The 25,922-nt window shown below is 46.3% G+C and overlaps 1 protein-coding gene across 3 annotated transcripts; it reads left to right on the top strand.

Moving 5' to 3' along the window:
- Positions 1 to 958: 958 nt before the first annotated feature.
- Mylip (myosin regulatory light chain interacting protein) lies at positions 959 to 22,623 on the top strand. 3 transcript variants are annotated; one of them, XM_063276374.1, is made up of 7 exons: positions 959 to 1,290; positions 2,399 to 2,589; positions 14,268 to 14,453; positions 15,708 to 15,905; positions 16,595 to 16,753; positions 18,352 to 18,778; positions 21,029 to 22,619. In XM_063276374.1, exons 1-7 carry the CDS (start codon positions 1,204 to 1,206, stop codon positions 21,116 to 21,118), a joined length of 1,338 nt encoding a protein of 445 aa, XP_063132444.1. In that variant the 5' UTR covers positions 959 to 1,203; the 3' UTR covers positions 21,119 to 22,619. The 3 variants fall into 3 exon arrangements, with proteins under 3 accessions (XP_063132444.1, NP_001100814.2, XP_063132445.1); NM_001107344.2 differs by having other exon boundaries at positions 978 to 1,290; positions 16,595 to 16,759; positions 18,358 to 18,778; positions 21,029 to 22,623; XM_063276375.1 differs by lacking the exons at positions 959 to 1,290; positions 2,399 to 2,589; positions 14,268 to 14,453 and adding an exon at positions 14,460 to 15,190.
- The last annotated feature ends 3,299 nt before the right edge of the window (positions 22,624 to 25,922 follow it).

The following is a 25,922-nucleotide window of genomic DNA, read 5'->3' as shown; positions in this document are numbered from 1 at the left end:
AGGTAGGGAGAAAGGTACGGAGAGAGGGAGAGGGAAAGGGAGGGAGGGAGGGAGGGAGGAGGAGGAGGAGGAGGAGGAGGAGGAGGAGGAGGAGGAGGAGGAGGAGGAGGAGGAGGAGGAGGAAGAAGAAGAAGAAGAAGAAGAAGAAGAAGAAGAAGAAGAAGAAGAAGAAGAAGAAGAAGAAGAAGAAGAAGAAGAAGAAGAAGAAGAAGAAGAAGAAAGACAGTATAGGCCAAGAGAAACAAGTAGTAAATATGAAGATTTCACACCTTTAACTACTAATCTCTTGTATTGCGATACTCTTCCTGCTAGGTCCCAAGATAAGCCTGTTACCTTTAAGATGGGGTAACATCTGGTTGTCTGAAAGAAAGGACAGGGAGTGTATCTGGTATATTGCAAATGAATTCGATGAGAGATAGGATGGGTAACATAACTATTTAGCAGAACCCACGCCTAGAAACCCTTGGCACGTGTTAATGTAAAGAATGGTGCTTGGATCAAGTTACCGGCTTATTATGGGTCAATTGCAAAAACTTTTCTACTCAAGAGTGTTCTTTTGAGAACTCAGAGGCAAATCCTAGCGGAAAAGCATCAACTTTAGGCTCTGACTTGCTCAAACCACCGGGTCATTAGAGTAACCCCACGCAGGAGTCCTGAGAACCGTGGCATCGCAGGAGCGTTTGATCACAGTACTCTCAAACCGGGACAGAAAGGCGTCCCCTGGAGCTGCGGGCGACAGCGGGCTGGGAGGAGCGTCGCCCAGTGGCAGAGGCCGCGACGGTACCCGGGGTTGGGGAGAGAACTGGCTCCCACCTCCCGCAGCTCCACAGGCGGTGCCGGGAGGCGGGGCTTCAGCTATTGAGACTGATTATTGGCTGCCGGAGCTGGGGAGGAGGGGCAAGCACGCAGTGATTGGTGAAGACCGGCGCCGGAGGGGCGGGGCCTCTATAAAAGACGAGTGCCTGTAGCGGCGCTGGCAGTGGGGCTGTCGGAGCGGCGCGGCCGTGTAGCTCCCGGGAACTGGCTGTCGTGGGGGGTGGCGGGGACGCGAGTGGCGGCTGCGTGGGGTGCAGGGCGGGTGACCGCACGGCTGCACCTTCCTCGCGGTGCCCGGAGCCGACTTGGAGCAATTGCAGTGAGGCGACAGCCCCGGCGCACACCGGAGAAGAAGCGGCCGTGGCGGCGGTGGCGGCGGCCCCAGCCATGCTGTGCTATGTGACGAGGCCGGACGCGGTGCTGATGGAGGTGGAGGTGGAGGCAAAAGCCAACGGCGAGGACTGTCTCAACCAGGTGATGGCAGTGATAGGAAAGGGGATCCCTGCTCATTACCGGGAAGCCTCGGGGCTCAGGGATGCTCCTCCGGAGCCGGGCGACGTTGCAGCGGCGGCCCGTAGAGCGCTCCCGGGATGCCAGGCTTCAGCCTCCTCCTCCCTGCCAGCTTGGGGTGGGGGGGGGGGCATAGAGGACGCTTACGGTGGGGGAACCTGGGCCTGGAGACCAGGACACTGCCGGAAACCTCCACCCTGTCTCCTAGCCTGGCACTTTTCTCTAAAGAAGGTGGCAGGGCACACCTGCCGCAGGTGTGTGTATGTGATGCCTCCCGTGGAGTCCTTGCAAAGCCCGGCAGCGCCACCCGCGTCCCGGGATGAGGTGGCTGCAAATGGTCGCTGGCCCCGGGGTTCCCTAGCTGACCAGGTGAGCCCTTGTCTCAAGCTGCTTCTTAGAAGGACTGTTCGTTCACCTGACACACTCCAGGTTTGCTGGGGATCCAGAGTATGCCCGAGTAATTTGCGGGGGAACGGTTCTGCCGGCAGTCTCCTGCTTGGGGTCTTTACACGTGTGTTTTCTTAAGAGTGACTAAGGCTCTTAACAGTGTGTGCATAATGGGTACAGCAGACCCATTTGACCCCTGGAAACACTGTGCCTTCAAGACCTGTAGACCTGAGCTATTTGGAGAGCTGTGTGTAAAGCTTAGCTGACACTTGTGGCATGCTTCCTCAATGCGTTTGTGTTTTTGGAATCCAGATGGTTAAAACTGTCCAGATAATAAGCTGCCGAATCAGCTGTGCAGATGGTGCTGGTGGAGGGAATTGCAGCGATTGGAATAAGAAATAAAATACCCTGTGGGTTCCTCTTCCTCAGCCATTTGGGAAATCTGTTTGGGGGGACTCCTTTCTCTGTGCAATTGGTCAGACCCTAGAAATAATCGAGCAATGCGAAGCCTCCATTGGAGAGCTGCGTTTTGGCTTTGCTGATACCTTAAAACCTTGTTTTTCCGGTCTACCACTGGCATTGCAACAAGGTAGAACTTTAGAAAAGTGGTTGCCAGCCCTTCACTCAGATGTTTGCATTGGGTTTGCATTGCTCATCTCCCCATACCTTTGGTTCTGTTTTTTAGGTGTGCAGGCGATTGGGAATCATAGAAGTTGATTATTTTGGGCTGCAGTTCACGGGTAGCAAAGGTGAAAGCTTATGGCTGAATCTGAGAAACCGGATCTCCCAGCAGATGGATGGGCTGGCACCTTACCGGCTTAAACTGAGGGTCAAGTTCTTTGTGGAGCCCCATCTCATCTTACAGGAGCAGACAAGGTAAAGCGAGGCGGAAACAAACCAATGTCAAGTACACCTCTGATTCCATTTAGAGGCAGCTATCCTGCCCTCCCAGAGATGTCCCCTGGCAAATTTGACTTGGTGCAGAGAAAGTTCTGGAAAAACTTAAATTCGTTTTTCGAAGCACAGTTGGCCTGGGTGGATTTTTTTCTCCAACACCCCGCTCCCCTCCAATCTGTATAATATTAGTGAGAGAACAGGGCTGACTTCGTACAAACAAAAAGAAAACCTGACACCGACTTCCTGACTGCTTCATCTAATGCCCGCGAGTAACCCCGCCTCAGCAGTGTTACTACAGGTCACTGTAGACTGTTCTAACCGAAAGCAGGAAACTGTTCCTCTTGGGTTGCTTAAACTTGGTCAATCTTCAGCCTAGTGTCAGATTACAGTGTGTAGCGGGAGTGCTCTGTCTGGCCTCCTGCAGATTTGAAAACTTTTTTAAGTTTCACAAAAAATTAATAAAAGGACTCTTTGAAGGCCACTGTAAACTGAATTCCACCCTACAGATATATTAAACATGATTGATTGTTGGGCATGAGGTTTTTTCTCCCCCCTCCTTGTTAAACGGAGGGCCCCCAGCCTTGGTAGACAACTGAAGCCTGTGGGTGTGGCCTCCTTTTTCAAACGACCAAAATACATGCACACACACACACACACACACACACACACACACACACACACACACGTTTCCCTCTGAGCTGACTGTAATACTTTTCTCAAAGATGAACCAAAATAGGAAGGCGGGGTTTAATATTTATTACTGAAATGCAAGAGACTACAGGAAAAAAAAAAAGAAAGAAAATGATTGCTTTTAAAACCACAGCAAACTCTGGATCCCAGCACTGATGTTTTCCATACTCCTGTGGCTTGGAAGTGGGCCACGCATGTGAAAAATGTGATCTTGTAGATTTCTACTCCTAATGGGGGAACAGGCTCCTCAGAGAGATTTTAACATACCGGTTTTTGTTTATTTACTAGACAAACAATGGAAACATTAAAAAATACCGTCCATTTGGGTTTGGAATGTCCACGTTGCCTTACCATGGTATTTTAAAGGTTGGGAGAGATTTTTGTTTACAGACAGACAGACAGACAGACGAACAGACCAACCGATCTGGTTTGTGAAAGCTTCCTTAGTTCAGTAAGTGAGAAAAATACATGACACAGCATTTGTTCTGTGTATGTGTGAGTGTGTGTGTGTGTGTGTGTGTGTGTGTGTGTGTGTGTGTAGCAGTCACATACGGCGATTTCAGGGCTTCCAGGTGCAACCCAATTCTAGTGACACAAATTTATCTTTGAAATCAGGCAAAAGTTGAGGAAGAAAATAACTTCATTTAAATAGTGGGAGGATAAGAGCAAATAAACTGTATGGGGAGTACGTTCCTGTTTTTTTTGGTTTGTTTTTTTTGTTTTTTTTTGTTTTTTTTTGTTTTTGTTTTTTGTTTTTTTGTTTTTTTTTTTTTGGTTCTTTTTTTCGGAGCTGGGGACCGAACCCAGGGCCTTGCGCTTCCTAGGTAAGCGCTCTACCACTGAGCTAAATCCCCAGCCCCACGTTCCTGTTTTATGACTGACTGTGAGGAGGTTCTACTGCAATGCGCTCTCCCGTAATTGGGTCAGTGCCTGTGTTCAAATCTACTTTATCCATGGAAGACGTTTGTGAATTAGTACTTAAATCAAATCTCTTACGTTGGTTTTTTCCATCATTGACTCAGTTATCTTTGACTCTGGGATTTGTATCTAATGGCATTCAAAGTGGCTCAACTAGGTTATTTCAATTGATTCATTCCTTTTAAGAGATCCCACGGAGTGGTCAGTGTAAGCTGTGCCGGGTAGTGTGTCTGTAATCCCAGCTGCTTTGGAGCTAGAGGAACAACGATTGCGAGGCCTGTCCTGTTTGGGGTTACAGTGTGAGTCCAAATCTAGTCTAAGAACTTAGTGAAATTCTGGGTCAAAATAAAACATAAACTGGAGTTGAGAACACAGTAAAGCTTGCCTAATTTGTCCAAAGCTCTTCTTCTGAATAAAGAAGCAAGGGAGGCAGGGTGGGAGGGAGGGATAGAGGGGGTCTGGGGTGAGGCAGGGGGAGGAACAGGGGAAGATTTCAGGTTACATTTATTATGTTGGTGGATTTTGCACAGTTTTGTGGGGTTATCTAAAATATAAAGCTTTTTTAAAAAAATGCCTAAGGTTGATAGCCAGTCTGCTTTTAATATCTTTATCAAGTAATATCAACTTTGTGTTTGTGCCCTTTAATTGGGATGTCAAAGTTGTGCTAGGTCCAATTTCCTATTTAATTATTTATTTTAAGTGTGTGGGTGTTTTGCCTGCACGGTACTAAGGAGCCAAACTATTGGCCCCAGGAAGTAGAGAGGCCTGGTGGGATGGGGTGGGGTGGGATGGAGACTGGGGAGGAGGAATGGGATGAAGAACAGTCGGAGGGCAGACTGAGAGGGGGATAGTGACTGGACTGTAAAAAAAGATTAAAGATAATTAAAAAAACAAAACAAAAAAGAACAAAGCTATTTTTCTTTAATGTTATATTAGTAAAACAAAAAGAAGAAAAGAAAAAAGAAAACCACACACACACACACACACACACACACACACACACACACAAAACCAAGACTGTTGACAAACTTTTTGATGTTCCACTGTTGGCAATAAAATATCCGTGTTAAATGCTGTGATTCTACACTAGCTCTGTCTGTGTAGTGAATGAACACAGCCTCGACCACTCAGTTTAAAGAGATGGCTTCACTGAGGCAAGCCATGCTGTACCGAGGGTATCTCGACACTTCATTAAGAGGAGATAGCAGGGTACAGTTGCCCTCTGCAGACCACTAATCAGCAGGCAGGTTTAATATGCAGGGGTGGTTAATTTACCAGTCAGTATCAAACCAGGCAGGCTGCCAAACCAGGCAGGGGTGTAGCAAAAAGGCCTAGGTACCACAGGGGGTCCTAGGTTCCAGGAAGATGGCATCTTTCTAAAGAGGAACGTTGGCTTGGTTCAAATGTTATGTAGATTGGTAGAACAGCTAATCTGGTCTTGGGCTGGCATAGATTATAGATGGAGACAGCAGGTATTTCCAGCAGATGTTTTACCATCCCGTGAATTGAAAATGAAAAGCGAAACGAATGAATGCGTTCTGGAAGTAAGTCTGAAATAATAATCACCTTCGTAGAGACTCGTGCCTTTCTGGGGCTCTCCGTTCTTCACGATGAATTTTGCTAACATTTTCAAAACCAGAGATTAGGAAAGTATACATTTCATTCACGACGGTGAATTCTATACCATCCCCTGCTGGCAGGCTCTTTGTGCTCTCCTGACTTGGCCACATTTTCGGAGCTCTGTGGTCTCTGTTAGGGACAGTTCAAATTACTTAAAGTTAACCAACATCTGGATTCTCCCTGCTCCCACCCCAGAAAGCAGCCCCAGTACATAAACTCCATGAGCATTGAATTGAATGTCCAGAGAAATGTCATTATCTTGGACATGCATCTCTCAAGATTTCTGTGTTGGGGCAGCAAGGATCTAACCTCCCCAGTTCCTGACCCCAGCTCACCACTTTCCTCTGGAAAAGCCTTCTCTAGCACTGCCTGGGAGGCTGCATTCTCCTGAGGCATCACCTATCTTTCTTTTAGAGCATTTACATGCTTCTAACGTTATAGCTACTTGCGTTCGTTGACAGTCACTCTGATACTATAAATTCCAACCAAATTGATCAGCACCGTATCCACAGAGTCTAGCAAACCTGCACTGTGTAAAAATCTGGTTAATCAATAAATTAAGAATTTCCAAGTCTGGAGCTAGGGATGGGTTTAGAACACCATTGCTTTTGCAGAGGATCCAGATTTGGTTCCCAACAACCACATGGTGGCTCACAACCACCTATACAGCTCATTTCCAGACACCCAACTCCCTTTTCTGGCTCTGAGGACATCAGACATGCACATAAAATAAAAAGAAAAAAAATATCAAAACAAAATCAAAGCAAGCTTATGAAGCCACATACAGACTCAAAGCAAATGGGCTGTGGTCATTCCAAACCAATCCAGGACCAGTCAGACTGGTCCTAGACGGGGTCTGGAAGGCATGTTCAAAGTCTCGCTTAGCATCAGTTTGGGTGAAGGTTGCTTCCATAATTTACCTCTGCATAATTAAGAGTGAGTGCGTTCTGCATGAGATTGCATTGCGGCCAGTGCGTGTCTGTTACAGAGGTTCCTGTCACCATTACAGAGGCTCTTCACACTGTATGTGCAAAACAGCAGAATCAGCCTCCCTCTCCCATCCCCAACTCTCCCCTGTCTTCCTCTCTCCCCCCCACTCCCTTCCCTGCTTTTATTTGCCAAAATATTAAATAGGACCTGGGAAAGTTAAAGAAATGAACAAAAATAAAATAAAATAAAATAAAAGCATACGTATTTCCAAAGAAATTGTAAATTGAATTTCTGAATCCTACTTAAAAGTTTTTCTGAGCACCTTCAGCCCATACAAAGAGCATTTCTTTAAAATGGTATTTCGTGTATTTGTTTGTGTGTGCGAGTAAGTTAGAAGCATGTGGTGTGTGTGTGTGTGTGTGTGTGTGTGTGTGTGTGTGTGTGTGTGTGCGCGCGCCGTCTCTCTCAGGACTGGAAGTCTCTCTGTGGCAATCCTCAAATCATAATTGCTTTAGGACCTAAGGAGGAACATTTTTAAAAGTGATTCCACTTGGAGCTTGAAAAAGATCCCCGGAAGCCCAGGAAGAGATCTGACTTAGTAACTCTGATAGCCATCTGCCTCTGACAGGTTTTTCAGCTGTCAGCCCTCCCTCCATGAAGTAGGCCTAATGGTCTGATCTCGCTGAAGCTCTTTCCCCACTGGCATTCGGAACCTGAGCCCTGGTGTTGTTTTCTCAGCCTCGTGAAGTGTTTCAGACATCGAGGAAAGTTGAGGGTTTTTATCATGAACACCCACATAGTGCCCCCCCTCCCCAGAACCTACTATTAAGTTTGATATGTCTACTATCCATCAACTGGTTTCTTGATTCATTTTTAAACAAGTCACACATAAGCACCCTTCCTCCTAAATACTTTGGCGTGCTTACCACTAAGTAGAAACTGCTTGCATGTGCTTCTTTTTCCTTTTAGCTAAAACATACGTAGGATAACACACTGATCATATCTCTTAATGAGATTCAATGGGTGCATGCTTAAACAACACCTCTGCTGAGGTTAAGGACAGCAGGCAGCATCCCCATCTCAGGGAGTCCCTCACCTTTCTGCAGACACTGTCCCCTCTCACTACCCACTGCTGTGGTTCTCCACTCTAGCTTTCCTCTGCCTGTTTAGCTTGATGCACAGGGAGTCTTCCATAGGCTGTGCTTTATGTCCGCCTTCTTTTACCCACCGTCGATTTCTGTCTCGGTCCACGCATGCTCTTGTAGGCATGTGTGGGGTTTTCGTCACTTGTTATCTCTTCTGCTTTCTGTTTGCTTTGCTTTGTTATGTGGGGATCCAGTGTGGCCCTGAACAGTCTAGGTTAGCACTCTGACAGCCTGCTTTCTTTCTCCCTATTACTGGATAGTACTCTGTACTGTTTGTTGATCCACAGTCCTGCTGGCGAGCGCCCATTGTCCATGAGTAAGGCTGCTATGAACATTCTAATACAAGCTTTTTTTTTTTCTTCTTGTAGACACATGTGTTTTCGTTTTCCTTGAGTAAATACCCAAGAATACAATAGCTGGGTCCTGATTGTTTAGTTGTGTGAGTTACTGCCAGACACCCCCCCCAACCCCCACTCCGTGGCATCTGTACTGTTCCGTTCTCCCACTCCCACTCCCACTCCCAAGAATGTCAGGAAGCCGAGCGTCTCACGTCCCTGCCAGCCTTCTGGTGGATGCATGGTGGTAGAGCATTGTGGTTTTAATTTGCATTTCTCTGATGATTAATGATGTCTGTCAGATTTTCATGTCTTACTGGCCTCTCCTGCATCTCCTCTGGTGAAATGTCCAAGGCCCCCATTTTGATCATTAGCCTTAACTTTGGGCGGCCCGCATTCCTTGTATATCCTAGATACCAGCTCATTGTAAGATCTGAGTTTTATAAATATGTTTCCCCTGTGCCTTGTCTGCTATCCTCATGCCTTTTGGTGAGTTGGAGGTTTTCACTCTGGTGAGGTCTAGTTTATTCTTTTACTTTTCCTTTCTTTTTCTGGACTTTATTCAATATGTCCTGAAAAGTCTTGTTTCCCCCTAGCCAGGAAGGCACTCTTAGGTTTCGCCTTCAAGCCGGTATGGTTTTAACATCTACATGTAGGACTATGCTCCATCCTGAACTAATTCTGTTTTACGAGAATGTTACAAGATTAAAAACAAAACAAAACGGAAAAAAAAAACTCTCATAGCAATTCCTGTTTCCATTTGGTCGTTTTTAAATATAACTTGGCAGTCGGAGTTTGGTTTAAAATAAACCGACACGGTTAAGTGACTCCTTGGACAGAGATGGGATGCTTGGGATGCTTGATTGTCATGGGGTCTGCCTGGGGTGAGTGGCTGTTCAGACAATACTTCCCAGGCATGTGCTTCAGGGGGAATTATGGTTCAGTTATTAGCAACCATGTTTTCGAAAATAACTACTTAGCCATTCTGAAGTCGTGCTGGATTCACGGCTTACATTTTGAACACAAGGCTGAAGCTAGTTACTTTATATTTGTTCTCAAACGTTCTTCAAAATGGCGTAGCGGGCCAGATTACTGGGTGACTGTGGCCAACGGTAGCCATTTTAGTTACCTGTCTGTTGCCATGACCAAGGCAACTTAGTAAAGAAAATACTTAGCTTGGGGGCTCACAATTCCATGTGACCTTTGCAGCAGGAGCATGGCAGTAGGCAGACGGGCATGGTGCTGGAGCAGAAGCTAATAACACGTAGCATGCTGATCCATAATCAGGAGAGAGAGAGAGAGAGAGAGAGAGAGAGAGAGAGAGAGAGAGAGAAGGAGGAGGAGAGGAGAGGAGAGGAGAGGGAAGAGAGGGGAGGAGAGGAGAGGAGAGGAGAGGAGAGGAGAGGAGAGGAGAGGAGAGGAGAGGAGAGGAGAGGGGAGGGCGCACTAATAGGATGGCATAGGCTTTTGAAACCTCAAAGCCTATTCTCAGTGAGGCATCTCCTCCTAATCCTTCCCAAACAGTTCCTCCAACTGAGAGCCAAACATGAAACACAGGAGCCTGCAGCGGCCATTCTCATTTAAAGCATCCCAGCAATCTACACAGGAGCTTCCACTCAGCTTCTGGAAAGTTCTGTTGTGAATACCAGAGGGTTTTTCTGTGAGATTGCTGGTCTTCAGACAAATATATATTAAGAATATTAACCTTATGTGTATGAGTGCCTGCATGCATGTATATATGTATGTATGTGCACCACATGCACGCTTACTGCCTACAGATCTAAAACCCTGGTCCTCTGCAAGAGCAACAAGAGCTCTTAACTGCTGAGCCATCTCTCCAACCCCTGTAAAGGCACGGATTTTAAAAGAGAAATTGTTGGAGAATTTTGAAGCAAAACTATAATAAGAGTGTGTGCTTTGTGGTCATTCAAGAGGACATAGTAGATAAAGGTGTTTGCTGCCAACCTGGCCTGAGTTCAGTCTCTGAGGCCAGCATGGTGGAAGGAGAAAACTGACCCATAGGCTGCCCTTTGGCCTCCAAAACTGCACTGCGTCACTCACCCACAGATATGCAATAAGTGAACAAGTAATTGTAATTTTAAAAGACTTTGCTTCTTTTTCCAAATTGAAATCCGACGTCTCAAATTGGTGTATGGGTGCTTTGCCTACACATACACACACACACACACACACACACACACACACACACACACAGGCACTACACGAGTGCCATTGCCCAGAGATGCTATTAAGATGACATCAGATCCCCTAGATCTGGAGTTAAAGGTGGTTGCTAGCCACCATGTGAGAGCTGGGAATTGAACCTGGGTCCTCTGAAAGAGGTGCCAGTGCTCTTAAGCACCGAGGCACGTCTCCAGCCCCTCATCCTCTTCACAGCATGTGCAAATTCATTTGTACCTACGATGCCAACACTCGACTTAACTAGAATGATGCACCCTGGGCCCCACAATGTGGTCCATATACTAGAAAGATACCCATTTTCTTAGTAACTGGGTAAAACTTTAAACACTAATTTCTAAGGGTAGCCCTAGGAATGTATAGGATATGTAGTATTAGCTTGTGTTCATGAACATTTGCTTAAGACAAAGTAGGTATTTTCATCTTTATTTTTTCTTCCCCGGAGCTGAGGATCGAACCCAGGGCCTTGTGCTTGCTAGGCATGTGCTCTACTACTGAGCTAAATCCCCAACCCTAAAGTAGGTATTTTCAAAGCCTTTCTTTTGTGTGTGGTTCTGTGTTGTAAACTATATGGAACTAGATAGGTTATCCACTTGTGAGATGTGCTTTTAAAAAAATATTCTCTACAGGCCTGACTTCTTTGACTACATCTGCTTGTTTTGATATTATTGGTAACTTTTGATCACTTCCATTAAAAAAAGAAAAGAAAGGAAAGAGTAAAGGGGCAAAATGCAGGAGGAAAGATAGTTACAAGTCAGATGTGTAAGGCAGGAAGCTAATACGAGAACGAGTCCTCAACTCAAAGCCACTCACAAATCTGAGCCCTCCCTCAATTCCCTGTTGGAAATATGTCTTTGTGCACTGCCATCTTCCCTCTTGGAAAGAACACACTGATAGATCTTCTGATAGCTCATCAGAGCTGGTGACCTTGGCTACCTCTGCTCCATCACACTGGTGCCTGGACCCGTGTCACCCAGAAACCCACCTGTGGACGAAGTCTTTGATAGGATATGTGCCTTTCCCCCAAAGACTGTATGTTCCTTCAAAGGCAGTAACAAAAACCAACAACTATCAGACATGTCCATCCCATAACTCCAGTGTGGGGCAGGGCACAGACCCCTCTATTCACTTGAGAGCCACAAAAATGCAGAAAGAAGCCTGCAGTGAGGAGGAAGAGGAGGACAAGAAGGTAGATGGAGAGGAGGAAGAGGAGGACTGCCAGTACCTGCTGGATGTTGTCGAGCACAGTCCAGCCTCAACTGGCTGGAGACCACCAGTGTACCCCACCCCCATGCCTTCGTTCCAGTTCTCAGCTACTCCTGGGGACGGGTGAGCATTGCTCTAGGCTCCTAGCCTCCTGTTTACGTTGGGCCACCATTTCTTTCCTTTGCTTTTGGCAGCTGTCCCTCCAGAAGTAGGCGTAGAGAGATTTGGAAAAAGAAATTGAATAAATTTGAAAAGTCGTCTTTGGCAGCTCTCTGTGCTGTTTAATAAAGCAGGAAGCAGCTTCGAGCTTGACGGTAGGAAAATAAGTCGAAAGAGACCTTTACACGCATAGTCATTAAATCGAGAAGGCTCAGTTTGTGGTGCTAATCTTAAAATCTTTTGGCACATGGTTTCTTCTTGAACATAAGCATCGATTCCAGCTTTAGGGCCCAGAAAACATACGCTGGTTATATAGGCAGATGTATGTCAAGATTCCATTTTCCCTGTGAGCAACACCAGCTTTTTTGAGAATTTTAGACCCGCATCTTCTTCCTCTTCCTTCCTCTTCTTCCCCGCTTTAAGACAGAGTCTTACTCTGTAGACCAGGCTAGCCTGGAACTCATAGAATTCTACCTGCTACAGCTTTCAGAGCTAAACGTATGGACTACCACAGGCTATCTGTATAGATATTTTAAACCTTTATCATTACTGAAAATGCAAAAAGACTGAACTGAATTTTTCTTAGTTTAGAAAGAAAAGGGCTCTTGCCAGCCTGGTAGTTTGAGATTCTCCACACAGCCCCTTGCATTCGTCACCCCTCTTGTCCTAAGTCCTGTCCTTACCTTTCTCATGCCAGCCCCTTGAGTGACAAACTCAGGCGTGCAGCAAAAGCAGAAGCAGGGTTGCCAGGCGGGACAGCGAGGAGCTGAGCTTACTCTGGCTTCCGAGCCTCACCAATGGCTGGAATTCATTATTGTGCCTGTAACCCCATGGGAGAGACTACCGAGAGTCATCAAAAGAGACAAAGTGTATGGCCTCGCCTCTGTGGCGACTCAGAGAACGCCTCTTCAGGATTTCGGACAATAAAAACAGTATCTGAATTTCCCCCGGAATTTCTGTGGCATGCATACCTTATAGTGAATGAATGTAGAGCGTAATGTTAGGGTAGGCTGGAATAGAGCAAACCAGGGGATGGGATATGAAATAAACACAGACACACCGTGCTTTACTCTGACTCATGGAGCTCTCTGATGTTAGAGGCCATTAAGCCCGCCCAGGTGCGACGAGGTGTTGTAACTTGTTATGTAACTTAACTAGGAAACAGGTGGGCTGTACGCAAGGCAGATCAAAAGGTGACTGAGGGAATGGACAGGAAGGAAGGCCGTCAGGGCAGGTTGCTGCAAGGCTGCATCTTCCAAGTAGAGGGATGGATCCTATCCAGAGCACAGTAACAGGAGGTGTGGCTGGAGTCAGCCACTGGGGAAGCCTGGGTTTCACCCACCACCGGGCATCCCTGTGAAGGACTTTGAGCAGAAAGATAGCACGTTTTCACAGGGAGCAATGGCAGCCAGCAGCTCTGAAGGTGGGGGACTCTGGAGGGGAGAGGTACCCTGGGGCCACAAAAACTCTTGCCACTTCTAAGCTGTGAGTAGGACCGAGGAGGCCCAGATGAGGAGGCAAGACTAGACTGGGTCTAGAACTCTGAGAAGTGGGCTGGAGAGAAGGCTCAGTGAGAACTGCTTGTCTGGCGAGCATAAGGGCCTGAGTTCGTCCCTAGCACCCATTAAAAAGATGCCAAGCGTACACTTGCCAACCAGGCTAGCCGACTAGGTTACATTTAGGCCGTGAGGTGCCCTGCCAAAGGAGGTAGTTGGTACTTCTGAGGATGACACCCGAGGTTGTCTGTGTCATACTTTTCAACATGCTTAAGAACCATCTGGCTGGTGAAATCTCTGGTGGGTGGACATCAGAGTAGGATTCTGAGAATTCAAGGGACATCGTTTTTACTGTCCCTGAAGACCAGAATCTACTACAGTAGGTTTTCCAACTGAAAATAGTAGTTGTGTCTGCGTATAATCTGCAGAGGCAGGAGGGTCTTGAGTTGAGTACAAGCCTCGGCTGCATTGCAAGTTCAAGGCCAGCCTACCTCAAAACAAACAAACAAAAAATTTGATTTTTAAATTTCCTCTAAAACACTATAACGCTAATTTGCTCTGCTTCTACTACTTAAGTTTTTATGACATTTTATTTACTGATTTGAAGAGGGAGCATACCATGGTGCACACTTAGAAGTCAGAGAAGTCAGAAGACAGCCTATGGGGAGTCTCCTTGCACTCACTATGAGGGCCTAAGTCTTCAGCCCTGCCTGCAAGGTCCCTCATCCACGGAACCATCTCTCCATACCTGCTCTTTTTGCTTAAAAAAAAAAAAAAAGTGCTTGATTGTGAAATTACAAAGCTAGTTGAGTTTGTTTGGTTTTCTGCATCACTGGGGATGAAACCTGGGGCCTCGCACACACTGTGCAATTGTGCTGTCCTTGAGCCACACCCCAGCCCAGCAGGCTGCCCCAGATACTGTTATCCCAAGCCTCAACCGTTCTCTCCTTCTCTTGCAGGCATATCTTTTTCTTGCACATTAAAGAGTCCCTCTTGGCAGGCCACCTCCAGTGTTCCCCAGAGCAGGCAGTGGAACTTAGTGCCCTCCTGGCCCAGACCAAATTCGGAGACTACAACCAGAACACTGCCCAATACAGCTATGAGGACCTGTGTGAGAAAGAGCTCTCCAGCTCCACATTGAACAGGTGAGGCCGCCGGAGGAGCATGCTTGTTCACACCCACCAGCTTGATAGGAATCAGGAAACTGGCCCCCGTGCTGTCGTGATGGACTTCGGGAGGCAGAGCCCGGGCCATCACCAGGTTTATCCAGTCATTTCCAGAAGATTCATGTGCCTTTTACTTGAGAAACTTACCAACACAAAACTGCCCACACAGATAAATGCCCTTTTATGAAATGCCATAAGTAACAAGGGTCTCCAAAGTGCCTGACCTTTTAAATATGCAAATCTCCTACAATAAAAGTCTAGCATGTTTATTGGTGTTTGCCTCATCCAGGCAAGACTTACAGCAGGCGGCCTAATTTAGGCAGCTGGCTCAGTTACCCTATTTAAACAACAGGCATTATCTGATGGTGCTTGGGCAGGGCAACTAAAATCCCAACTAGGGAGGCCTCCGGGCTCAGATGCCTTCTTGCCAGCCTCCTCCTTGTGCCACCTGACCTCAGGGCTCTTTCATGGTGGTAGCTGGTGAATGATCCAAGAGGAAGAGACAAGAGCCAGGAAAGAAATCAGACCCCCATGACTCAACCCCAGAAGTGAGCTTCGTGCCAGGTCTTCCACCATTTTTGTTCACTGGAATCCAGTCATTAATTCAGAGCACACTCAAGGGAAGGTTACACTGGGAGGCCAGATCACCAAAGACCGCAGGAGAGACAGCCCCTGCCACAGCACAGAATACAGAGCTATGTTTTCTTCAGTTGCAGGTAATCTAATCAGTTCCTGTGGCGCTTGCCAATCAGGAAGCTTGTGAAGTCTATATAGATAAACATATGAGGTGATCTGGCCTACATGTTTGTCTTATGTGTATGTTTAGAGATTTTCCATAATTCTTTCAGTATTCTCAAATGACTTCTCAATACTTCTTGAGATCTTTTTAAAAGTGTGTGTGTGTGTGTGTGTGTGTGTGTGTGTGTGTGTGTAAGACAGCTGGTGGGAGTGAGCTCTTTCCTTCTACCCTGTGTGTCCCAGAGATCAAATTCAAGCTTGAAGCAAGCACCCTTACCCATTGAGCAATCTTACTGGCCCCATTGTTGAGATCCCAAGCCATGTCTTGGAAGTATTTTACAGTAAATTTGATTAGTAAAGGAAATAGTAAAATGCCATTTGGTGCTTTTGTGATTCCTAAATGACCAGATCCTTATAATTCACTTGTGAAAATTCCAAGCTTTATGGAATGCATAAATTGATCTGTCTAATCATGTACTGTTGGGTGCCCCACAGCATTGTTGGGAAGCATAAGGAGCTGGAGGGCATCAGCCAGGCTTCTGCAGAATACCAAGTTCTGCAGATTGTGTCAGCAATGGAGAACTACGGCATAGAGTGGCATGCCGTGAGGGACAGCGAAGGACAGAAACTCCTCATTGGGGTCGGACCTGAAGGCATCTCAATTTGTAAAGAGGACTTTAGCCCTATTAACAGGTAACTCAAGTCTTCAATATACATTCATGAATACTGCATATATGCATACACACATTCATACAATCCCAAGCATGTATGTCTACTCTTTGCTTTTGCTGAAAATAGAAAATGGACAGAAATTCACCGGACAACCTCTATGAATAAAGTGATTCATTTTCTAACTTGTTCAATTAATTGCATTCAAGTCCTAACTAATTATTTCTTAAGTACTCTTAAGTCTGCGCAAGGCCCTGGGTTCGGTCCCCAGCTCCGAAAAAAAGAACCAAAACAAAAGTACTCTTAAGTCCACTAGAGTGCCAGAATGACTATGACTATATTTCAGTAGCTGCTCAGTCCATAAATACCCGTCTGCTTCTGCATACATGCACACATGTATATGCACAGACATACATGCACACATATACATGCACACATGTGTGTATGCACATGCACACGCGCGCACACACACACACACATACACACACACACACACACACACACACACACACACACACACACGGTTACTCCAGCACTTGTTTCCACCCCACAGCTGCTGGTCCTGCTTAGCATAAGTAGTTGGCCTCATGACAGAACTCCCCAGGCTGAGTGTCTGGCTCCCCACCTGGTCATGGGCTACCTAACTAAAGGTGTCAGCACCATGCTGAGCTCTCCCTTCCAAACTTGCTCATTTTTCTCCTCCTGCCTTTCAGGATAGCTTATCCTGTGGTGCAGATGGCCACCCAGTCAGGAAAGAATGTCTACTTGACCGTCACCAAGGAGTCCGGTAACAGCATCGTGCTCCTGTTTAAAATGATCAGCACCCGAGCTGCCAGTGGGCTCTACCGAGCTATCACGGAAACACATGCATTCTACAGGCGCGTACCACCCTGTGTCTCGTTTGGGCGACTGGCAGGGTTCTGTGACTTCTCCTAGCCTTGAGTCCACAAGTCTTGTACAGAATGGGAGAGAATAGCTACTCTGAGTACCTCAATTTGTCGAGCTGGTGGAACCCTTCTCAGCACAGAATGGGCATGCCTGTGCTTCACTTACAGTCTCCTGCCCATCTCTCACTGTATCTCCTTCCAAGCCACCTCCCAGCATGACCCAGTGGTTGGCCCTGTTCTGTTAAGGCTTCATCCTTTCCCAGAACAGTGGCACAGGTCCCTCCCTGCTGAGAACCACCCTGTCCTGAGCTCTTACCCTTCAAACACTCAGGATACTTATTAAGTTAATTTTACTTGGTGTTTTTTGAGACCAAGTCTCACTGTGTGTCCAAAGCTTACCTGAAATTCGCTATACACCTCAGGCTGACTTCAAGCTCAAATGCAATCCTCTAGTCTTGGCTTCCTGACTGCTGGGATTGCCTATGTGGACCACTATACCTGGTCACGGGGAAGATTTTTAAATAACATTGGAGACTCTGGAGGGGACTTTTCAAGCTGAGTTGTGATTAGGCTCAGACTTTGAAAAAATTAAAGCCAAAACTGTAGTCGGTAGGAAACCTTCAAATGTTTTGTGTTAAAATAGACTACAGAGCAGAACAGAAAATGTGTAGACACGCTTAACATGAAAGCCACGACTTCAAAGAACAAATGTCCCTTTGCTTGCACAAGCTGCTGGGTGGCAGCTCACAGCCCTGGGGAGCTGGGATGTCACATCTCCATGTCTACAGCTGCTTCCTTGAAAGTATTTGGAGACCCCTGGGGTAAAGTCGCTGAGCTACTGAGCATATGAAATGGAAAGTTACCCTCAGACATGCACAAAAGAATAGTAACTGGCTCCGTCCATGGAATGCTTGCCTAACGTGCATGAAGCCCACATGAGCTGAGCACAGTACACATACGTGTCTATAATCCCAGCAGCACTAGGGGTTGTAGAACGAGGAGGATCTCGAAGTTCCAAGACATCCTTGGCAGCATAGTTCAAGAACAGCCTGTGTCACGTGAGACCTTATCTCAAGTGGGAAAAAAAAAAAAAAGCTGGGTTTGGCGGCATATGTCTTTAATCACTGCACTCCAGAGACAGAGGCAGGTGGGTCTCTGTGAGTTAAAAGCCATGGTGTTCTTCATGGTGAGTTTCAGGACCTACATAGTGAGATCTTGTCTCAAGAAAAGAGCAGCAGTAATATTGAATGTCTTTTAAGCCAGGCATGGTGGCATAGAACTGTAATCCCGACAAGCAGAAGGACCATAAGTTTCAGGCCAGCCTGGGGTATATTATCTCAAAAAGCAAATGAGTGGGGAGACAGATGGATGGCAGAGGGACAGACAGATGACGGATAGATGGATTATAGCAGATAAGAGGTAGAAGATAGATTGATAGATGGAGGATATAGATAAGAGAGAGACAAGATAGAGTACTAAATATCTGTTGCTGGGCTGTTTGTATTGATAGCAGCCTCTGATAGTCTGAATTATTAGGCCTCCTAGGCTTTTCAATACTAAGTCAGATGTTCACTCTGTCCCACATTTAGGTGTGACACAGTCACCAGTGCCGTCATGATGCAGTACAGTCGTGACTTGAAGGGCCACTTGGCGTCTCTGTTTCTGAATGAGAACATTAATCTTGGCAAGAAATATGTCTTTGATATTAAAAGAACATCCAAAGAGGTATATGACCATGCCAGGAGGGCTCTGTACAACGCCGGTGTTGTGGACCTTGTCTCTCGAAATGACCAGAGCCCTCCCAGCTCGCCTCTGAAGTCCTCTGACAGCAGCATGAGCTGCAGCAGCTGCGAGGGCCTCAGCTGCCAGCAGACCAGAGTGCTGCAGGAGAAGCTGCGCAAACTGAAGGAAGCCATGCTGTGCATGGTGTGCTGCGAGGAGGAGATCAACTCTACCTTTTGCCCCTGTGGCCATACTGTGTGCTGTGAGAGCTGTGCAGCCCAGCTGCAGGTAAGGATTCACTTACCCTCCTGTCCGTTCAGGGTCTATAAGTGTGTGATACCCAGAGCACAAAGCACCCATCTCCACTTGGAGAGGTCTGTGCGCTCTGTGACTGACATCACTGCACCCTTTAGGAAAGTGGATCAGCAACTCTTGTCACCATTTAGTTTTGGATATGAGGTCCAGACCGATAAGGTAATATATCTTGAACATAAACCAAGAATTAGAATCTCAGCTTGATTCTTCCGTTTTCTGTTGCCTCCTGATTTCTGGTACCTCTTACTAGGAATATCTGTATTTTTGCCCAAAATTCAAGCTAAAGAATGCATAAATTTTTATATTATTGTTAATGGTGACTTATTTACCATATTTGTCATTAATTTATCTTTTTCTCTATGTTTGCATTTATGGGTGTGTATGTGTGAGTGTGTGTGTGAGTGTGTGTGAGCGTGTGTGTGAGTGTGTGTGTGAGTGTGTGTGAGTGTGTGTGTATATGTGTGTGAGTGTGTGAGTGTGTGCGTATGTGTGTGTGAGTGTGTGTATGTGTGTGTGAAAGTGAGTGTGTGTATGAGTGTGTGTGTGAGAGAATGTGAATGTGTGTGTGAGACTGTGTGAGTGTGAGAGTGAGTGTTTGAGAGTGAGTGTTTGTGTGTGAGTGTGTGTGTGTGAGAGAGTGTTTGTATGTGTGTGAGTGTGTGTGAGAGTGTTTGTGTGTGTGAGTGTGTATGAGTGTGTGTGAGTATGTGTGTGTGAGTGTGTGTGTATGAGTGTGTGTGAGAGTGTGTGTGTGTGTGTGAGAGAGTGTGTGTGAGTGTGTATGTGTGTATACGTGTGTGTGAGACTGAGTGGGAGTGTGTGTGTGTGAGAGTGAGTGTTTGTGTGTGTGAGTGTGTATGTGAGTGTGTATGTGTGTGTGTGTGTGTGTGAGTGTGTGGGGGGAGTACATGCACTATAGTACACATGTGGAGGTCAGAGGACAATTTGCAGGAGTCAACTCTTTCCTTTCATCATGTGGTGCTGGGAATCAAACTTGGGTTGTCAGGCTTGGTGGCAAGCGTCCTTACCCACTGAGCAATCTCACCAGCCCCTTAATTTCCTTTTATTACTGTTGATACTCTTTTGAGGTCTCTTCTATTGGCTGTTACTTGCTAGCAAGTCAAACTAATTTTCATACGAAAAATAAAAACAACTCACATATAGCATTTCTCCTTACATTTCTCATACAGTAAGCTTTTATTTGGTTTCACCTCTCAGAAATGTCTGCTAAATATCACCTGGGTGTATGTAAACCCAGCCTTGCATGTCACCTACTCCTCACAAGCTACAATTACGTAGCTAGTGTTAGGATTGTACAGTGAGCTCAAGACACCTGCACCTTCTCGGAACACAGCCTCTGCTGATGCCACGAGGGGTTCCCCTCCAGAGTCCTGGGCTCATCTTTTCCTCCCCACGGATTCTGACCCTGTTGCCTGTTTCCCTAATAGCCAATGAAGGGTGTGTGCTAGCCAAAAAAACACTAGAGGCTTGTTGCCCCTGGCCACAAGGGCATCTACCCACTTATACTGACCCCAAGATAGCTGACCCAAGGTCTGCCTACAGACATTATCTCCAACATGGTGGCCAGAGGTGCAGTGACCTCCTCCTGTATGCATGGCTCCGCCTGGAAAGAAGGAAGGCTGAAGCTAACAGAAGGGTTGGGAAGATGGCTGGACCAATAAACTTCCTGCTCTGTGTTGCAGGGCACAGGGACCTGAATTCAGTCCCTAGAACCTGTCAAAAGCTGTGTGGGAGGGGTTCAGGGGTTGGAACAGTTGCAGGAATTCTTAATCCTCGCCCTAGGCAGGCAGAGAGAGGAACCCCAGGCCTCACATACCAGCCAGACTAGCTTAATCAGTATTCTCCATGTGAGAGACCTGTCTCCAAAAGAGTTTGAGGTGTCTGAGAACAGGCATGTAGATGACCACTGGTCTCTGAGTGAGGTGTGTATGCATACACACACACACACACACACACACACACACACACACACACACAGAGGCATGCAGAGTTAGACAGAAAATGCAATTTTCTTCAGTGGGTATCTTTTCCTAACACTCACTGTTAATCCTTGTAAAGTGTAAATATTCAAGCCTGTTCCAGAGCACCTAAAAGCTTAGAACTGGATCACAATGGATCTTATCTAGAAAACTGCTGGTGAGGCACCAAGACAGAACTCCCAGGTCCCGCAAATGTCCTAACCAGAGGTGGCTTCTTTTGCAGTCATGTCCCGTCTGCAGATCACGTGTGGAACATGTCCAGCACGTCTACCTGCCCACCCACACCAGTCTTCTCAATCTGACTGTCATCTAATGCGTCCTGTGCTTACTGGGCATGCCATGTCCCCACAAGCTGCAGTATTGTAAACTAGAAGAAGAGTAACTCTGTGAAGAAATAGTTCACTCTCAACACCCATTTGCCATGAGACGTTTCCAGAAACGAGGAGGAAAGGAAAGAATGCGACCACACCTCTTCTGTGAGGAGAAGCAACAGTTCCCATGGCAACCAGGAAGAGATCTGGAACATGGACACATTCCTTGGGCTTTGGGGTTTTTTTAATGATCAAGTAAAGGAGTAGATAAAATTGTCTCTGTCAGTCAAGTGGCAACATGGCCCAACCGTGGGCACCTTTAAGGAAATGATGTCATATGTCTCCTTCACTTGTCCCGAGGCAGCAGATTTTGTAAGAGTTTTAAGGATTTCCTTGGTTCTTTTTGTATGGTCATGGAGCGCTGAACATTTTTAATAGGATTTTTTTTTTTTTGTCTTAAAGAAATAGTCCTCATTAGAAAGTCATTTCTGTCTTTATAACTCATTCAAGAACAACTGGAAAGCTGGTAGTTTGGAAAGCAATCCCGTGACTTCTCAAGGGTTGAGAGCAACGTGGTCAGATTGGAACCAGTCTGGCTGAGAGTCAACAGGTAACCCACCGTGGGTGACTTCGCTCCTAGCTCCCCTGTTTCCCTCACTCCACATCCCATGCCTTTCACTGATAAAAATGCTACCAGTTTGGTTACATACATGGCATGGTCAAGCACTCCCTGGGCTTTGGAGCTAGTGGACTATTTGCAGATCGGAAAGGGAGAGTGGCAGAGAGGCTTCCTTGGAAGGGAAGGGGGGGGGAGAGAGAGAGAAAGAGAGAGAGAGAGAGAGAGAGAGAGAGAGGGGAGCCAGAGAGCCAGAGTGAGTTTTCACTTCCCCCAAGCACTCACTCCAGCAGCACCCATGGGTGTCGCCGTGCTTGAAGATCAAACTTTCTACAGCCTTATAGGTTTCTAGGTTGTATCTCCTCTTTGTGTCTGTCTTAATTCCCTTTGTTGGTGTTTTCTTAGGTCAGTGCTTCCGTATTCATTGTACTGCCTCCTCGGCATCTTCCAGAGGTGGGGCCACTTCATTATGTTTCTATATTCTTCGTCATAATTTCACCCCCACTTGGGCATTTTGGAAGCTAGTGAGCTAGGGGGTTTTCTAGGGTGTCCGGAAGCCTAGCTGACCTCATCGGGTGCAATACTAGCTACATTAAAGCTAGAAACCTACACTGTCACTTTACTGAGCTCTGAGTCTACGTTTCATATTGCCTTAATGTAGCAGTAATGTGTTTATGCATTTGTTTCTTTGCACAGACATTTTGTCAGATATTAAAACTCTACTTTTTTATGGCACATATTAGCATATAAGCCTTTATTCCAAGAGGTATTTATTTTTTCACTTGTAAAAAAAAATAATGTTTCCACATTTAAAAAAAAATCAACTCTGTTATATCCTAGAGGACTTCTGTCTTTTATATTCAGGATAATAAAGACTTTAAAGCAAACTGGGCATTTGTGTTCTCGTGTTCATTGTTATCTAAGCCGTTTTTGCAGTTGAGCAAGCGCTCACCTTAAGGATGGGAAATTTAGGGTTTTAAGATGTCTTCACTGAGACGCTCTGCCCAGCTCTTCTCTCATCTGACTTTGGACATACAAGGTTTGAAGGTAGGTGAACATGATTCTGTGACAGACATGGCAGACAGAGAGGATCACTTGGGGAAGAGGGAAGCTAGGTGGCTCACCCAGTAAAAGTGTTTGCTACACAAGTCTGATGACCTGAGTCCACTGATCCCTGGAACCCACATAAAAAGGAAAACAGCCAACTAGCAAAGTTGTCCTATGACGGCCACACATGGGGCTCATAGGGCTCAGTCATAGCAGAAACAGATTCCACAGTCTGGGACTCCCTTCCTACAGTACCACCGAATGCTACTGCTGGGCCTTAATGGTCTTTAGTGCTGGTATGTGGTCATCTGTTCTGAAAGTGCTTTGTGTGGTAGAGAGTCTGTAACCGAGACCTTTAAAATTGGCAGACACCCCAACAAGCCTCCCATTGGTTTCTGGGAATCAGTTCACTTATTCAACATATTTATCAGACACCAACTAAATGGTTAACGAGCCCCAGAACTTTAAAAGAAAAAAAAATCGTCAAAACCACCGTTTATCACGTGCTTAAAGCAGCAGAGTATCATGTCTTTGTGATTTACAGTGTCTGTGTAGTGCCTGTGATGTGCATGAGTGCTTCTGTGTCAAAGTTAAATGATGTTCAGATGTGTGTGCATGGTAGTCTCAGAATGATAACCAGGACGGACGGGTGGATGAGCGACAGGTCAACAAATAACATTGCTTGTACTGCATGGGCCAGGGACTTCTTCAGCTTAGCGACCTGCGTGGAAACCCATGCATCACTTGGCATTCTAGAAGCATAAAGGATGACACACTGTTGAGCACAGGAAATACCGATTACCTCTGCTAAGGGCCCAGGGTAAACGTACTCCAGAAGGACATTTGAGCACGACTTTCATTCTGTAGTTGGAGTGAGTGCCAAGAACTTAGGCTCTGAAGGGATGTGTGGCATGAGTTAACAGTGAGTGGAACCTTCGATTCCAGATTTGACTGTGGTACTCCACTGCCTTTGTAGCCAGGAACTGGTAGTGCAGTTGTACAACAACTAACACATGAGACAGAGGAGAGCAGAAAAACAACTCAGTTTTGGTTACATATTGACATGAGGAAAGCAAGAAAAATGGACCAGGGAGATGGCTTGGTGGGTGAAGGTTGACAAAAGTGGAAGAGGGATGGAGAGATGGCTCGGCAGTTAGGAGCACTAGCTGCTCTTGCAGAGGACCTTGGTCAGATTTCCAGCACCCACATGGTGGTTTACAACCAATTGGAACCCCAGTTCCAGGGTATCTGATGCCCTCTTCTGGCCTCTATGTGCACCAGACATGTATCTGAGACACACACATACATGCAAGCAAAATAGTCATACACACACATGTATTTGTTTGTTTGTTTGTTTGTTTATAAAGAGGAGACGGAGAGGATTCTGTAAAGTTGCCCTCTGACCTCCAATGCTCCCTGTGGCGTGAACACACACAAACATACCATGCACGCACACAATAGTAAAGAGTAAGATTTTTTAAAAGGATAAGACAAAAGATAAGGCGTATCATAAAGAATAAGAACAACTGAAAGGAGAATCAGTAGGAGGAAGGGGTTAGTGACTCGTTGCTATGATCCAAATACCTGAAAGGAAGGATTTATTTAGACTCACACTTTAAGAGGAGACGCATATACTCCATCAAGAAGGGGAAAGCATGGCAGTAGGCACATGAGGTTGCTCGTCACATTGTGCCTGCCATTCGAAAGCAGACACTGGACAGGAAGGGGCTAGACTATAAAACCCCAAAGCCTGACCCCAGAGACCCACTCTTTTTAACAGGGCTCCTCTCCCTTAAGATTTCACAATCATCCAAGCCAGCACCACTGGCCGAAGACCAAGTGTTCAGATACACAAACCACAGTGGGAGCGATCCATAGGAACAGAAAGGAATTTGCTTTGGAGCCTGGGAAGCTAACACGTGCGCTACTTGGAAACTCCTGGAACCAGTTGGAAACCAGGGTCTGGACTTCCGGGGTCGGGACTTCCGGGTTCAGGACTTCCGGGGTCAGGACTCGCGGGGTTGAGAAAGAAATACTTTGGGTTAAAGATATGAAAGTGACAAAGAAGCAGCTGGTATCCCAGAGGAGCCGGGGCTGAAACGTGCTCTTGGAAGTTGTTTTTGTTAAAAAAAAAATAGTAACTATTTCTCTTCCTCTTGGGCCTTCAAAATAATTAAAAGATGAAAGCCGAGCACCTCTGCCTTCTTTTCGTACCTGTCTCCTTTCGCTTGGTTAAAGAGACAGAAATCAATGTCCTTAATCTTAAGCCCTAGAACTCATCTTAGATTCCCAGCACAGGAGAAGACCACAGGACAGAGTGGTCACTCCCAAAGATGAGGGTAATTACCCATGAAAGCCAGGCTGTACCCTAAGATGATCCTGTGGGGACCATCCTTTAAGCAATGACAGCCATAAGGGAGGACTTCTTCAAAGCACCTTCTAAGACTGAGACAGAGATCAACTGATACACTGCTTGGATGTTTGATTATGCATACCCCTTGTTCCTCCTCTATTTAAATCCAAAGTCCATGCCAGTACTGAATGAGAAAGAAAGGAAGGGAGGGAGGAAGGGAGGGAGGGAGGGAGGGAGGGAGGGAGAGAGAGAGAGAGAGAGAGAGAGAGAGAAGAAAAGAAAGAAAAAAGGAAGGAAGGAAGGAAGGACATGGGTATGCTAGGAGAGTCTCAAAGGTCATGACCCTGAACCACTTGGAATAGGGGGAGAGAAAGGGGGTAGAGTAGAATGGAGCCAAGTACAGTAGCCTGGAGACCAAAGGTGAAGAAGAAAAGAAGGGGTCGGTAACCAAAATGTCTGGATTATGCAGGGAAGAGACTCTAAAGGAAGGGCAGCCTAGCCCCTGGGAAAGTTCAGGGTAAAGAACAGGGTGTGTCAGCCGTATGCTGTAACAGGTAGGGACTGAGGGGTGCTGGAAGAACCTGGAGGCCAGGTCTGATTTGATATGTTAAGTAGGCACCTGGGTCACTTGTCCTGGGGCCTGAAACCAGTACTCCACAGGTGCCCTTAGGGTCTCCAGGCCCCCTTTATTTATTCTTCCTCCCCACGTGATCACATTGAATCTGTTTTCACCTTATTTGACACATCTGAGCATAGAGCCAAGCCTGTAAGACTCCACTATAGGCCCAGA

Source organism: Rattus norvegicus, chromosome 17 (genome assembly GCF_036323735.1).
Source record: "Rattus norvegicus strain BN/NHsdMcwi chromosome 17, GRCr8, whole genome shotgun sequence".
Lineage (NCBI taxonomy): Eukaryota > Metazoa > Chordata > Mammalia > Rodentia > Muridae > Rattus > Rattus norvegicus.
Note: the sequence above shows the minus strand (reverse complement) of the source record. Positions and strands in the feature narration are given on the sequence as shown.